Source organism: Lutjanus erythropterus, chromosome 12 (genome assembly GCF_056507025.1).
Source record: "Lutjanus erythropterus isolate fLutEry1 chromosome 12, fLutEry1.hap2, whole genome shotgun sequence".
Lineage (NCBI taxonomy): Eukaryota > Metazoa > Chordata > Actinopteri > Lutjaniformes > Lutjanidae > Lutjanus > Lutjanus erythropterus.
In genome coordinates this window covers 26,940,748-26,956,972 of record NC_139328.1, presented here as the reverse complement: position 1 = coordinate 26,956,972, position 16,225 = coordinate 26,940,748, and the positions used below count along the sequence as shown (strand labels likewise).

Genomic DNA, 16,225 nt, shown 5'->3' with positions numbered 1-16,225 from the left:
AGTGAGGGTCGGCACCCCCATGTTGGGAACCAGTATTCTGTGGCTGTGTTGCTCTTGATCCATACTTTATTTAAATTGGCAAATATTGGATGGAATGCCACGAAATCCAGTACAGACATCAACAATCTCTACTGGATGAATTGTAATAACTTTGGTTATTTTTAATCAAATGTCTGACTTTCCTTTCGAACCATCATCATCATCATCATCATCATCATCATCATCATCATCATCATCATCATCATCAAGTCAAAATTCTAATTTGTCCAATAGTTGTTAATTGTTTGATTGATGATCAAATACCTGCAAAACAAATAGTGCTTCCATCGGCCTCAGCTGTACTTTGTGTTTAACTCTTATTAACAAATGTAAGAAGGCGACCATGGTAAACATTATACCTTCTAAACATCAGCATGCTAGTCTGCAGACATTTAACTTAAACAATGCAGCGCCTTCATGCAGCCTCACAGAGCAGCTAGCTTTCCTTTTCTAAATCAAGTCAGCAAAGGCATCACTTTGTGTTGAAAAGTGGAGAGGACAGATGGAAGCTCAGATGAAAAAACATTTTTTAAGTGATCTTCAATATAATGGTGGAATTATTAGGTCAAAGTAGACTTGGATAGTTATCGCACGTCAGGGGAAAAAAGGTAACAGCAACTTAAAAGGGCACAGCCTTGGCTACTACAGAGTCGACAATGTTATATAAAATATTACATTAAAAATACTATAAAATACTATATTATATATAAATACTCAGCTAAAACACAAAACAACAGGGACAGTGCAAGTCATCAATCAGATCCACAGCTGCAAAACCATGTCAAGCAACTGAAAAATGCCAATATCACATCTACTGTAGAAAGCACCACTTCATGTCAGCCAGCCAGCGATAACAACATCCAATCCTGAATCCAAATCCAAATCCTAAAATGTGACAAATAGAAACAACTGAAGGAAAAGCTAAAGATAACAAATCAACCTTAATTTCAGATGTTAAACTGCTTTGCTGTTTCAGTGCCACATACTTTAGATTAATATTAAAGAAACAGAGGCCACAAGAGTTGAGTCAGTCAGTCATGACTCGTTTTATGATTTTTTTTATTGTGCAAATAAAAAACTTTAAGAGTGTTCCCATTTGTTAGTTGATGTTACTTTTATTTTGTACTTTTCAGAACATTTTTAGGAAATGAAACTTTTAAAAATGATGGGACTCAGAAAGTGGTCATGTCCCCAGACACTTATGCAAGTCAAGTTGACAGGCAATTTTATGACATTGATGATGAAATTGTTTTTAAAATAGATTAGTCAGGTATCTATCTGATACCTGATCCAAGCTGGGGCCATATAAATAAATGTGATTTGATCCAACTTGAGCTTGATTACAATAAGATTAGATTAAAGTTCTGATCACATATCACAATTATCTCAGAGCCTCAGCGTGTTCTAGACGAGGAATCATTCTGTGTTGATGTGCAGTTTTATGCACAGTGGAGTTTTGATTCTGTAACAGACCTGCTTCAGTCTCATTGGATGAGTTCAGCCTCAATGACAGGAGCAAAATATACTCTGTTTACCCTCACATCTAGACAGCAAATTCTGGTTAAACGTGATTTGAATAAAACATTAAAATAAATAATTATTTGTTTCCCATCTGGGATTCAATTTACATTACAAATCCGATTATTTGGCTCTGCCCACAGAGGTTTAACTCAAACAATAGGGTAATTTCAGCTTTAAAAACACCACAAAGTATAATAAAGTCATTACAAAAACACTCAAGCTACGATAAAATCCTACAAGAGGATTGAACTGTAACTAATTTGGTAAACACACACCAGAGAATAACTGTAATTTGATGACATGGAGCTCTTTCTGAAGTTGTTCTGAAAGAAATCATCAGTGAAATGAATGTACTGTGATGTGATGTAGTAATCCTGATATCACAGCAAATATCACAACAAAACTGTAAAACTGTAAGCCTACATAAGAACTATGTATTATATTGGCATAAAACAAAACTACAAAACTACAAAAATAGTCTTTTAAGACACAAAATTGATCAAACAGAGACAGGGAACCTGTAGAAGATAATTTTTAAAAATGCCATAGATTAGTGAATATTAGTGTAGTGTCATCAAACATGCCTGCTGCACTAACCTTTGCCTTTACTCCTCCTCCTCCTCCTCTTCCTCTTGGACTTTCCTTTCATATCACGGTCTGACCTCTCCATGTTTCTGCTGCACGTCCCGTGCACTGGCGCCATTCAGGATGAGATTTTCTTCTTGTTGTTGTAATTTTTCCAGTAGTTTGTCCTCTGCTGCTTCTTCTCGTCTTTCTGTCTGAATCAAAATGCTTAGAGGAGATTCAGAGTGCAGTTCTGCAGCGGGAAGCCCTGTACAGTGACTGACTTCTCCCCCCTGCTGCCAGCTTTAGGAGGCTGTTCAGGCTGTGACATCATGAGGAGAGCAAGAGCTCTGGTCCAGGCTGTGATTCAACATCTGTCATATTCAATATGTAAATATAACATTACATCATGTTACATTCATTTAGCTGATGATTTTTAGGGCCGACTGGTGTGAGTACTTTATTTTATCTGAAGAAATAATTATTTTTCTTTGTCCAAATTAATCATATGTTTGAGGGCCTAAACATGCTCGACAGTGTATGAAACTTGGCACGCGTGTCAGTCGTGGTGAAAACTTTGGTATTTAATGGGTCTTGTGCATGGACATGGCAAAATGGCTTGATAGTGCCCCCTACAAAATTTCCACAAAGTAGCCCCAGCAGTACATTTCACCTGTTTGTATGAAAATCATATCCAGATTTATATAAAAAAGTGTCTTGGAGTCAAACCCTAAAACCAACATAAAGTCAAAAACAGCTGGTTGTCTGTGCATGCAGCTTATTACAACCCACTTATGTTCATTGTTAGGTGCAGCCTCTTGTGGCAATAGTAATTATGACAGGAGTAGTATAAAGAGTAAGATATTCCATGTAGGGAAGAGGCCAGAGTGGATGAATGAAACACAGGACTTTCACCCGGAGATCAGGATTCATGTCCTGAAACCAAAAGTCAACCTTGACTTGTTAAAAGGTTTACGCCACTTAAGTAATGTTACATCATGTGACTTACGTGGCATATTGTACTTATTTTAAACTAAACCATGACATTTGCCTAAACCTAACCCAGCTCTGGCGTCCAACAGTACAGACTCATGCTGTATCTCTGAACCATGTCTTTAAACAAATCCTATACATTTAGGCCATTTTATGTGACCTATGATCCATGTTTGCAACATACTATGTCCCCAGGGTCCTTTGTTCCCAGGATCCTATGTTCCCAGGGTCCTATATTCCAAAATATTATGTTCCCAGGGACTTATGTCCCCATGTTGTATGTTCCCATGGTGGTATGTCCCCACAGTTCCATATTCCCAGAGTCCTCTTCCCCAAAAGTCTTATGTTCCCAGGATCCTCTATTCCCAGGGTCCTATGTCCTATTCTCCCAGTTTTCTATGTTCCCTAGGTCCCATGTGCCTAAAGTCCCATGTACCCAAGGTCCCATGCTCTTAAGGTCCTATGTTTCCAAGGTCCTACAGTCCCAGGATCCTGTGTTCCCATGGTCCTATGTTCACAGGGTCTTATGTTACCAGGACCCTGTGTTCCCAATGTTCTATGTTCCTAGGGTCCTCTGTTTCAAAAGTCCTTTGTTCCCAAGGTCCCATGGCCCCAGGATCCTGTGTTGCCAGGGTTCTATGTATAGTCATAAAGTGTTATGTTGCAGGGTCCCATGTTCCCACACTTCCAGCATCCTACATTCCCAGGATCCTATGTTCCCAGGGTTTTATGTTACCAGGGTTGTATGTTTTCAGGGTCTTATGTCACCAAGGTCTTCTGTTCCCAATGTCCCATGTACCCAATGCCCTATGTTTCTGGGGCCCTAAGTTCCCAGAGTCCTGTATTCTCAGGGTCCTATGTAAGACAAAGAAAGAGAAACAAGAAAGAAAGAAAGAAGCAACAAAGGACTAAAATAAGACATTTTTATGTGCCCCATGACAGACCTGCTCCAATTTGAACCATTCACTACACTATTTTGCATCATAATGCCAACTTTGCATAATCTTCCCCACTTCCTTTATACTTCCAATTAACATCAGCTGTTTAATCCCTGCCAATCACCTTTATCAAACTGATAATTTGACTGTGTTACATCCAAACTCAGATGCAAATTCTTTCCTGTTTTGCTTCCCATCATCATTTTGTTGTTGCTATCATCATATTCCATCTTCACTCCTCCTCTCTGGCCTTTTCTGTGTTTCAATCATCCTGGCTTACTAACATCCTCTTCAGAGGATTAGCAAGATGGTGTACCTGTTTGTTTATCTCCAGGTGAGCGCTGAAGGAGATGTGCTGTATGGATCAGGTTGAGCCTTTGGGATTCACATTTCTTGTGTTATGCCACCTCACTGAGTCACAGCTCCACTGCTGCCTTCTTAGGTAATTATCCATGTTTCTTATCACGTGACACCAGTTATGTTGTGTTGTTAGTGACTTGTGATATTACATGTGCATGTCCCATAGTGCTGTATTTGAAAAATGACTAAAATGAAAAATAAATGTATATTGACAGTTGGTAGCTGTGTTTTAGCCATGCTAGCAGTGTGGCCAAAGGGATAGCAATGTTCTGTCTGGTCGACCTATTTGATCCAGACTGAAATATCTCAACAACTTCTAGACATGGAAAGATGTCCAAACAAAGTATCAGGAAGTATCTATACTCCTAGGGCCCTCAGCTCCCGAGATCCTATGCTTTTGGAGTCCTATGTTCCCGGGGTCCTATGTTCAGGGCCCTATGTTCCCAGGGTCTTATGTTCTCAGGGTCCTATGTCTCCAAGGTTACATGTTCCCAGGGTCCTATGTTCCCATGATCTTATGTTTCCAGAGCCCTATGTTTCCTCCTGCAGAGGTAGTCTCAGTTGGTATCTGTTTTTTTAGCCATGCTAGCAGCATGACTCAAGAAATTGTAGTGTTGGTCTGCTGGCCACTTTGATCCAGACAGAAGCATCTTAACAACTAACAGACATGGACAGATATTCAAAGGACAGAGTCAGGCTAGCTGCCCCCCCTGTTTCCAGTCTCCATGTGGGCTAACTACAGCATACTGACACGAGAGTGGTATCAGTGTTCTCCTTTAACTCTTTGCAAAAAAACAACAGACAGTATACATCTTTTATTGATACGCCCACAGTTTCATCAGATGTTTGTGTTGGATCTCTGCTCTAATTAACTACCTTATTCTTCATCACTGTGGGAAGCTTTGCCCTGAAGGCTAGAAGCAAACTGATGGATGTGGTTCTTATATTTAATACCCTTAAACCATCTATTCATTTTCCAAAACTTTTTAATGTATTCTATATTCTATTTATCTCAATTTTACTAACTTTTTTGGAGTTTCAAGGCTCTTTGGATCTCTGAAATAAAGAAAAGGCAAAGGAAATCTGAAAACAGTAATATGTAAGACTAGATTTGATACCAAGTAGATGGAGGTGAACCACAGATAACATTATGGAGCTTGCACACAGACACTCCAGAGAGAAGTCAGCAGAGAAATGTGCATCTTTCTGAGGTGTGCATGTGATAGAAACAAAATATTTCAGCAAAAATAATAACATGTCTATCATTTCCTCCTGGTGTTTCCAGACATCCAAACTGTTAAGGTGAGATAAAGTGGATGTGAGACTTTAGCATCATGCAGACACAAGTGAGAGGCTATTACTGCGTCTGATGAAAAACAGATAGATTATACTGTATTTCAGCCTGTGGCTAAGATCCCACAGGGCAGGCAGAATGAAGTGTTCTCCAAAATGAGCTCAACATTGCAGCAAATAGGACACAGCAGCGTCCCTGTGTGCTCCTGAGGCCAAACATTATACTGTACATTAGATCCATCTCACTGTTCCTCTGTAAAGAGCTGCTGCTGCAGCCTGTGGCCACTCCCCAGCCTCTGCAGTCAGGTCTTTCTGCGTGTATACAGGATAAATGAAGACGTATTGTTGAGTCATCTGAACATTTGTGTCATCTTGCAGAATTAACATATTTTTATCTTTCTGTCAGTCTCTTCAACTTTCTTCTTCTCAGTCCATACTTTCCTTTGCCTGGTACATGTTGTGTGTATGTTTTTTTCCCCCTTTTTTCAGTTGAACATATTATAACATGATTAATAATAAAATTTTATTTAGAGTAACTATGTGTAAAGTCTAGGAACCATATTTGAAAAGTCATATGTCACCTGTTTCCCTGCTTTGATTGGCTGTAGGTCTATCAAAGTGCCTCCAGTCAGCAAGTCCATCCATGATTGATCGAATGATTCCGATGGTATCCATGGTATCCAAAAATGAAACAATCCCAGTGACAAGTTTGTGCAGTGTTGGATGCATCCAATCCATCACTGCTGTCTGCATCTGTGTCTTTTCTGTACCACTGGGAGGAGGTGCCAAAATGAGATGATTTCAAACTGGTGCAGGGGCAAAACATTTGTTTACTATTTCTGTTGTAGATAGGACGGGTAACATTTAAAAACAATACAATACCAGTACCAATACCAGTGCCTTTAAAGTGATACCCATAGCAAGTGAGTACTTTTTTGAAAGTTCTTCTTTATGAAGAAAGGTTGTGGTGCTTGGCTGCAAGCAATACCATATTATCATTCTGGTATTGTTTGACTGGAGATGTTTTGATGCAACTTGTTACTGGGTTATTTCAATTGATACCCTGAAGGTACTGGGTACCAATATCCAACCCTAGTTGTGCATTCCAATGAAAAGTATGAATCATGCATCAAAATGAGCTGTTTAGTAACATCAGCCTGCACACTCATTTACAGAGATGCTTTTGTATCCCATGCTAGCAACATGACAGTGCCGATTTCGGTCTGTTGACTGGTCTGTGCATCCATCATTTTGCTCCAGACTGAAATATCTCAACAATGATTTGATGGATTGTGATTGAAATTTTATGCTCCCAAAGGGATGAATCCTGATGTTGACGATTCTGACTTCTCATTTGTGACATCATCAGGCCAACATAAAGATTCTGTAGAGCAAATAACTGTGCAATCTGAGTTTATCACACCACAAAAATGTGTTATTAACCACTTTGCCAAATTTGAATGATAAAAAAAAATCTCTAAGTATATAAAATTTGGTCTCAAAATCATGACAAATGAGCAGTTTTCTCTGCTCTGAAATGCTTGGAGTGTGTCTGTCTTAGTGTCAAACACCACTATGACCTGAAAACAACCTGAAACATGGACACTCCTTCTAGCAGCTTTATTGGACTCGTCCAGTCATGTTTGAGCCACCAGAGCCAGAGGATGACAGGTATGTTTATAACTGACAGGGAGGGTGAAGGGAGGGGGAGGCGAAGTCGTTCATGTGTCGGTTCATGGGTCTCATATAGTGTTGAGGGACCGTGGCTCGGGTACGTCTCTGAGTCATGTTTCACATCTGCCCAAAAAATCCTGAACACAGGAATTGTGAACAACAGTTTAACAGTCTAACTACAGTATTTGGTACAACATAGTTATTAGTGTTTCCATGTTTTTCTGCAACTATGTTCTAACAGTCTAACAGTTTGAATATAAAAGGAAGCACTCAAAATGTTGCCTCTGAATTATAATCCTGGTTGCACTTGTTTTTGTCATTCCCATGTAATTAGGAGGTCAATTTAGTAATATGTAAATATAATTTTGAGGAGACAGAGCTGGGTAAATATTATACCTGCACAACATCAGCATATAAGCATATTGGCATTAGCATTTAGCTTGTAAGCATTTAGCCCACAACACCACTGCTGTACCTACGGCCTCATACAGCTACAAACATGGCAGCAGACTAGCTTAACCCTTTTGTCAATTAATTTTGACCAGAACTTCAGATAACAGTGCTGCACAACACTTTGTTATTGTAATTATGCACATGAATATTAGAAACTTTGCTAGAAATGTAGCTTCCTTTTGTCCTTTTGTGTTTCTGTTTGATTTCTCTTTTTGCATTTTTTCTTTCTCTCCCGCATTAATGCACTTAATGTTCTGCATGTTTCTTTCTGTAACTTGGCACGCCTAATATTTTTCTTTCTCTCCCTTCCACCTTCCCCTGCTTTTTCTCGTTTAAGTCTGCTTCTGTTTCTGTGTGAGTGTGCGTCTGTGTGTGAGGATGAAGGGCGCATTAGTTGTTAGTTTTATTTTTTGTGAGAGCGACGGCATGAAGTCAGCCACCCTGGTCACGACTGAGTGAAGTGGCGGGGAGTTTCATTACGCTGTGAAATAACGATCACGCTGTGATTAAGTCGATTAGATTTCATTAATATTTGAAAGGCGAACCAAATTGCTGATTAAATATTTGCTGGTGGTTTCCTTCTTGACAGACAGTGAGATCTTATCACATCTCCCAAAGGACTGACTGTACTGTACTGAGGAGTCTTTATGTCTTATAGCACTACACTCCAATATCACATAACTGTAATTAAATATTAATCAGGTTCATTATTGTCAGTTTTAATGATGTTTATTTTTAAACAGGAAGTTGTTTACATGAGATGGTATATCTATTGTGGTTTATAGTTGTAGTAATGATAATAAAAAATGTGCCTGAGGTAGAAACACAAAAAAATATTCTACTGAACTGCTGTTACTAGCTGTGATTTTATTTATGTTATAATAAATCACTAATGCAAATATCTGGAAGAAGTGCACAGATCTTTTACCTGTTAAAGTACCAATATAACAATGTAAAGATACACCTTTGTAAGTACAGTATACAGTGACCTCTGCATTGAAAATCATACCAAAGTAAAAACTATAGGAAAAATAGCAAAAAGCACTTAAAATAATATAAGGAAAAGTACTTGTTCTGCAGAAAAAATGTCCCCTGCAGCTTTTTACTGAGGTGAAACTATTTTCTCTACTTTTTGTACAGGTGTTTAGTCAAGGTCATGAGATGATTAATGGGGAGAGAGACAAGAAAAAACAAAGTTCTTCAACGAACATCTGTAATTTTTTTTTTTTTTTCATATTTGCTCCCTTCCTGATGCATTGGATTTTAAAACAACAACAAAAACCAAAAAACAGTCATTTAAATACAATTGTCTGGGACGTTTAGAGGTGAAAATGTGTTTTTGGTGGAACTGCTAACAAGTATTTGACATCTGAAACCATCAGATACTGCTTTTGCAATGGGGATCAAAACTTACAAACCAAGGAGTTAGCGAACCATTTGTTTAACAAATGCATCTTTACCTCATCACAGTTGTTTCATGTCAAATATTAATTTGAAAAGTGATTAAAAGAAATAGTAGACAAAATGTTTGTTCTGAAATGTAGTGGAGGAGAAATACAAGTAGTGCTCCTTTGACAGTTTGAAACATTACATATTCTTTTTTTTAAACTAGAACAAACTCTTGACATCAATTCATTATTATTGGCATTAATTTACTGACAAGCATTTATCATGTCACTTATTTATCTGTCACTGATTTTATACCCCCCACCCCTCAGACAACCCCACTCTAATGAAAAAGTATTGATAGTACAAAATGACAAAACTTAATATTAACTTTGTCTTAACATTATTCTTTGTTTTACTTATATGACACAATTGTGTTCTAGGTTTAAGAGCTATGGCACCCACAATGCATTGGGAGATGTAAAAAGGAAATATATTGCTGTTGTTGTTGATACAGTTACAACTTAAAAATCTGATGATTCTTAGGTAATGTCTGGAGTTTAGAGTATCTTTTTTCATTTATTTCTAAGCAGAGTTATGGACATTAATTTGACAGATGTATCATTTGGTTCTGATAGCCTTGGAAAGTATAGTATTCACACTGAATCTAGAAATATGTGTATCATGTTTGTGTGTTTGTGTGTTCCGATTTGAGTTGAGAAACACTCATTTTGACCCAAATGACAGAAATCAGTGCTAAACCTTATTAAATGAGTCAGTGCAGCTCATTTACATTTTTTGCATATGAGGGCTGTTGTTATTTGTTATACTGTCTTTTGCTTTTTGTGTCTTGAGATTTGTAATGCAGAGTTCACCTTAACAATCCCCTGAAAGCAGCATTTTTGCAGACATGGAACGATGGTGGCCCCAAGTGGTAGCAAGAGGGAAATGTGTGAAATTCGTGTAGTGATTAAAAAAGTAACAGATAGGAACAGCATCTAGATTTTTGAAGTAGCCTGATATAACTCAAGTGTCATTTTTACCTCATGATTGATATTGCAGACTAGCACCTCACATGTCTGACAGCTGATGGAAAACTGAGAAAGAAAGAGAGAGAGAAACAAAGGAAACAAAAGGTTTTTTCCCCCTTTCATTCATAAGAAAGTGCCCTAATAGAATTTGTTGAATCTGTTCACTTGAGTAATCCCATAAACCCTTTGTACTTTGCTTTCCATTCACATATCGATGTAAAATAAAGTGAAATGACTAAAAATAAATAAAGTGCAAATAAATAGTACATATACCCGTATACTCAGGATAAGACCAAATGTAAGAACATCAGTGTCAACACATTTCAATAGAATCAAATTCACTCATTAAAAAAACAGGAAAAAAGAGAAGAAATACAAAAATAAAATAAAATAATAAAATTCTAACCTCTATCTATACTCCCTTTGTCCATAAGTTTTACTTTGCACACTCTTTACCCCAACCTCCCCCACCTCCTCTCCACTGTGGCCTGAGTTCTTCGTTCTTACAAGCTGTAAAGTTATACTTGCATTTTACACAATTTTTAAATTCCCTCCTTGATTTCTGTCTTTCTTTCTTCATGGTATTTCATGGAAATACATCACACACTAAATAAATAAACATACTAAGAATAAAATACACACACACACACACACACACACACACAAACAAGAGAGCTTTTCAGGCTTTTATGAATAGCTCCCACTTATTTTGACTGACTTCATTTTCATATGAATCTTCTCACACTGTGTACACAACCTCGATTTGGGGGATAATTGTCTTCTAAATTTAAGAACTATGGTACCCATAATGTGAATCAAAGAGAAATCCTTTAAAAATCTGAAAATGAAGCATAATCTGAAACTCATGATTCTCATCCAGACATGGCTGAATAGTATAGGATAATAGTTTATATAATGTTTGCAAATCTATTTGTGTCATGATTGCAAAATTAATGTAGAAGAAAACATACTGTATCAGTTTCTGAAAGTCCTGTAATCATTTCATGTATTGGGTTAGGGAGCGGCAGTAGTTCAGTCTGTAAAGACTTGGCTTGGTGACCGGTTCAAGTCCAGCATAGACCACAGTATGGCATGTGGGCTTGTAGGACAGAGAGATGCCAGTTCACCTCTTGGGCACTACTGAGGCACTGAACTCTGAACTATTTCAACCCTACTCAGACTCAATCTAAATTTTGAGCTTTATCTGCTCTGAACCTAAGTAACTCCTTTATATGCTCGGCACTACAGCTGGCACTGAAATTAATATGCTCCCTATCACCTCCTTGCAGACATATTGATAAGATATCTTGCAATGAGCAGCTGGTGCATTGAATGAAGTCGATCAAAGAGATCTTAATTGCAGCAGAAAACTGAAAGTCACTCTGCTTTACACAAAACATTTCCAGCTTATGAGGAATATCTACGTTATTGATAACTGAAAATGAGAGCAATCAGCTCATCGTTGAATTATAAGATGATGGTAGACCTGATGATGCAGATGCTGTTTGTTCCTGCCACAGTGGCAAATCATAGACAGGTCTCTCAGGTGTCAGGATTATAGGACAGTCTTATTATAGTCACCCAGACAGATGCACTAATAATTCTCAGGTCCTGAGTAAAGAGAGTCTGACTGGACGGTGTTACTGGGAGGTGGAGAAAGGTGAGGGAGGAGTTGTAGTTGTAGCAGCATACAAAGACAAAGGCACTTTAAATACAAGATTTGGAGATAATGACAAATCTTGGGCATTAGGTTTTTACAAAAATCGTTATGAATTCAGACATAACAATACCAGAACTCCTGTTTCTGGTCCTCATTCCTCCAGAGTAGGAGTGTACCTGGATCACAGTGCAGGTGTTCTGTCCTTCTACAGCGTCTCTGAAACCATGACTCTCCTCCACAGAGTCCAGACCACATTCACTCAGCCTCTTTATGCTGGACTTTATCTTGATTATTGCTCTAGAAACACTGCTGAGCTGTGTGAGCTGACAGTTTGTAGGTAAATACTATGTGCTCAACTCTTTGCATGTTACAGTTTAAGTTACACAACCACAAATGTGTGATCCTCAACTAGGATTTTCATTTTGTCAGCATATTTATTTTTAAGTGCAAGAGTGGTTGTCACTTTGGTATCCTGTGTTTGCTTTACCATGGTGCCTGTCACTGATAATGCTATCCATGCAAATATTGCTAAGCTTTAACAAAACAAACCAGACATATAAAATACATCATTCCAGCAGGATGAGGATTTTCCCAGGAAAAAATAACTACCAGCCAAACAAGAAAAATGTTAAATAAACCGGATGTAGTTTTAATTGCATTAAATAATTGAATTGAAGGTAATCCCAGCCTTACTCTAAGTAAAGGTATATTGCTATCATCCATCAGAAACATGTGGCTAAGAGTAATGCTTTTAAATTACACATTTTCCACTAATGTATTTGCTGTAAAGGTATGAAATTAAGTACTAGTTTTTTGGCAACATTGATGTATGAAGATAGTGCTCTTTCATTGTTGTAGTTCTGACATATACTCTATCTGTATACTGATGTAGAGTTTAAATTGTTTTGAACTTTTATTTTCATATGTGTTTAGGATTTAGGGTTTAAAATATTAAATATACTAGTGCTCTATCTGTGCTCATTTATTCATTGCTCATTAGGTTTATTGATATACTTAGGTATTTTGCACATATTTAAAGGTAGGGTGTTAGCATGCATAGTGTTAAAGGAACCGTTCACCCCAAAAATACATATTTTTTCCGTGGCCTGTAGTGCTCTTTATCCATCTAGATTTTTTTTGGTGTGAGTTGCAGAGGTTTGGAGTTATCTGCTATAGAGATGGTGGCCTTCTCTCCAATTTAAGGAGACAAACTGGCACTCAAAGCACCAAAAGTACATTTTACCATTACTATTTTCTTTCTAGTGGAAACAAAGTAGTTCCTGTAGATTCTAAAGTAGTTCTAGTAGATTCTACTGCAGAAAAGAAAATAGTTCCTACATGAAACTGCCCACAACAAGGTCTGTGGATTATCTTGAGTGACTGGGTCATGATTTTTGGTAAGAGACATGGTTTTGAAGTTTTCAAAAATATTTTTGTGGTGCTTTGAGCTCCACAAGCCCAGTGTGACTTAGTCTGATTATATTGGAGAGAAGACAGACAACTCTACACCACATGTCTCCATAACTCTGCAACTCACACCAAAACAGTCTAGATAGATTAATGGTAATACAGGCCAGGGGAAAATATATACTGTATACATTCGATTTTTGTGTGAACTGTCCCTTTAAAGCAATCAAACTGAAGGTTAAATTACAACTTAAATGCTAATAACTATTGGATCAGTGTCTAATGTGGCCTTCATGCAACTATAACCTTCTGTCTTGCTCTCTGTCAGCTATTTGCAGGTATTAAATTGTCCACTAGATGTCACTCTTTACTTTGCTGCCATTTACAATATGGCCAAAAGTTTGTAGACACTCCTTTGTGTTCTTTTGACGTGAGGCTTTTTTCATGGTTTGGTCTCAGCCCCTTAATTCCAGTCATGGGAAATCTTAGTGCTACAGCATAGAATGATATTTGTGCTTCACTTTCCTGTTTCAACATGAAAATACCCCCGTACAGAAAGCCATATCTATACAGAGGTTGGTGTGGAACAACTTGACTGGTTCTTCTGATCTCAGCCTCATCCAACACCTGCCTCACCATGCAGATCTGATCACCCAGCATCAGTGTTGGACCTCAGTAATTCAGGGAGCAAATTCTGGCAGCCACGTTTCAAACCCAGTCGAAAGACAGAAACCAGAAGAGTGGAGGCTGTTACAGTAGAGGGTTTTGAAGTAGCATTGTTCAGCAATTATACATAGGTGCCATTTTCAGGGGTCCATATACCTTGAGTGGGTGTCCACATACTTTTGGCCATGTAGTGTATGTCAACATCAACATAATTGGAGGCACAAACGTTCAAACAACAACTGCATATGGGTATAATATTAATACAGTGTTTAATAATGTAATGAGATACCATAATAATATCATTAAGAGTAGGTTTTATTTATATAATCTTAAATAATGCTTTAACTTTCTACTGAATATCTTTTAACTAACCTTTTGGCATTTTCAACAGTCAAAGACAGAATGTGATGAATGCAAATACTGTCTGTACATAGCGACTGGTCATGTATTGTTAACATTATCTCATCCTCTCAATTGATGTGACAAACAGATGTTTATTTATTTATTATTTTTGGTATTTTATTATTTTTCTAATTGATTACTGTTTCTTTTCCTGTCTGATTTGATAAAATGCTTATGATTACAGTTCTTGTTGTATCTGAAACTTTCTCATGGTGTGTAGAATGCGATGAGATTAGAGCTTGGCTCAGAAATCTACCATGCTGAAATGTAAAATATACTGTGTGCAAAATTTACTGAATAAAATCACAACTTGATGTAAAGGGTTATTGTTTCTTTTCTTTCTTTTAACTCATAGGACAATTCTCCTGTGTTTTAACTCGATGCAGTCAATATGGTTTCAAACAAAAAATGCACTTTTTTTAAGAATCAAAAATGTATATATGTATATAGTATTTATATGTAGAGCATATTTTGTTGCAATATTTAGAAGGTAGAGAACATGAACAACAACATGAACAATTATCTGAGCCATAAATCTGTGTAATCAACATCCACATTAAAACAATTACAAAATCAGACTGCTATTACCTTAGAAATATAGAAAGAATTAAATAACTTGAGCTTATTCAGAAAGGAGAAAGTGGGTCACATTACTCCAGTTGGAAGATATTTTCACTGGCTACGTGTGTGTTAAAATACTGCTTTTGGTTTTGCCTACTGTCTCCAAGGTCAAAGTAAATCATTGAGAAGCAGTGTTCAATTTGTCCAGCACACATTTGGAATAACTTACTACAAAACTTTAAGACTACTTCTGCTTGTAATTAAATTATATTTGAGGTTATTTAGTCATATATCTCACAGCACTATTAACTTTTTCTGTTTTTATTTTTATCCTGTGTTTTATATTCAGATCTTAGCCATGCAAGTTTTTTTTTTTTTACTATTGCCTTGTTTGTTTTGTATGTATATTTTTATTTTCCATGTCCAAAATGTACTAGTCAAATAAACTTGACATAAATCAAAAGTGATTGCTTCCAGCCTCTCCCCTGATGCGACCCTAGTTATGCTTTTATTTTATGTGCGTTTCCGGTCAAAACAGAAGATGTTTTGTAGGTGAGATTTTAAGATGAACGTGTTTTTTGTCCTTTTTTATCCGCCTGTCCTCTCACAGCGTGGTGGTGTTGCTCGGATATGAAGGTTTAAAGGCTGTGTCATCGCGTCAGATTGTCAGGTTAGTAAAACGCAGTGTTCGCCATTATTATTGTTGTTTTATTCATCGGTCACCGTTACCTTTGCGGGTTAGCTGCTAGCTGTGCCGCTAGCTGGGACGTTAGCCGTGTCTCAAAGAATGACTTCTGCTTGTACTTTCAAAGTAAAGTCCCAGCCAAGTCGATGATAGTCCTGGATAAACGCTTAACTCCATTTAAAAATCGGACAAACACACCTTAGAACAGAACAGAAAACATTTCTCCAATGCATCTACGTTTGTTTAAGGTCCTGGTAAATCCTGCATATATGATTTAACTAGCTATTTCCTTTTTAACAGTAAGCTAGCGTTGATAAATTGTAGTCTTTATCCTCAGTTGTTCTACCTAGCTAACGTTAGCTGCTAAAGTAGGCATTTGACCCAAACCCTGTGCAGTTAATTCAGTGTCTTGAATTTCTGGATTATTAGCATTAAATGATATTAGGCATAATTTCCCCCACTTTTTGTGCCTTTGCTCAAAGTTGTGCATGGTTATTGGTGTTTTTAATGCGATTTTTTAAAATTTATAACTATTTACCTTCTTGATTATGCGTTTTATTCTTACTGTACTTTAAATTTCACGGTTTTGTCA

At 37.3% G+C, this 16,225-nt stretch overlaps 2 protein-coding genes across 2 annotated transcripts in view; one reads left to right on the top strand and one right to left on the bottom strand.

Moving 5' to 3' along the window:
- Positions 1 to 2,379, bottom strand: part of LOC146318086 (inactive double-stranded RNA-specific editase B2-like) — a 43,456-nt gene extending 41,077 nt beyond the window's left edge. The window contains exon 1 of the mRNA XM_084732378.1: positions 2,158 to 2,379. Coding sequence (XP_084588504.1) covers positions 2,158 to 2,263 — 106 coding nt within the window. The 5' untranslated portion in view covers positions 2,264 to 2,379. The remainder of the gene's footprint in view (positions 1 to 2,157) is intronic.
- A 12,959-nt stretch (positions 2,380 to 15,338) lies between these two features.
- Positions 15,339 to 16,225, top strand: part of LOC146318085 (solute carrier organic anion transporter family member 5A1-like) — a 42,901-nt gene continuing 42,014 nt past the window's right edge. Inside the window, exon 1 of the mRNA XM_084732901.1 lies at positions 15,339 to 15,618. The gene's annotated coding sequence lies outside the window, so the exon portion shown is untranslated. The remainder of the gene's footprint in view (positions 15,619 to 16,225) is intronic.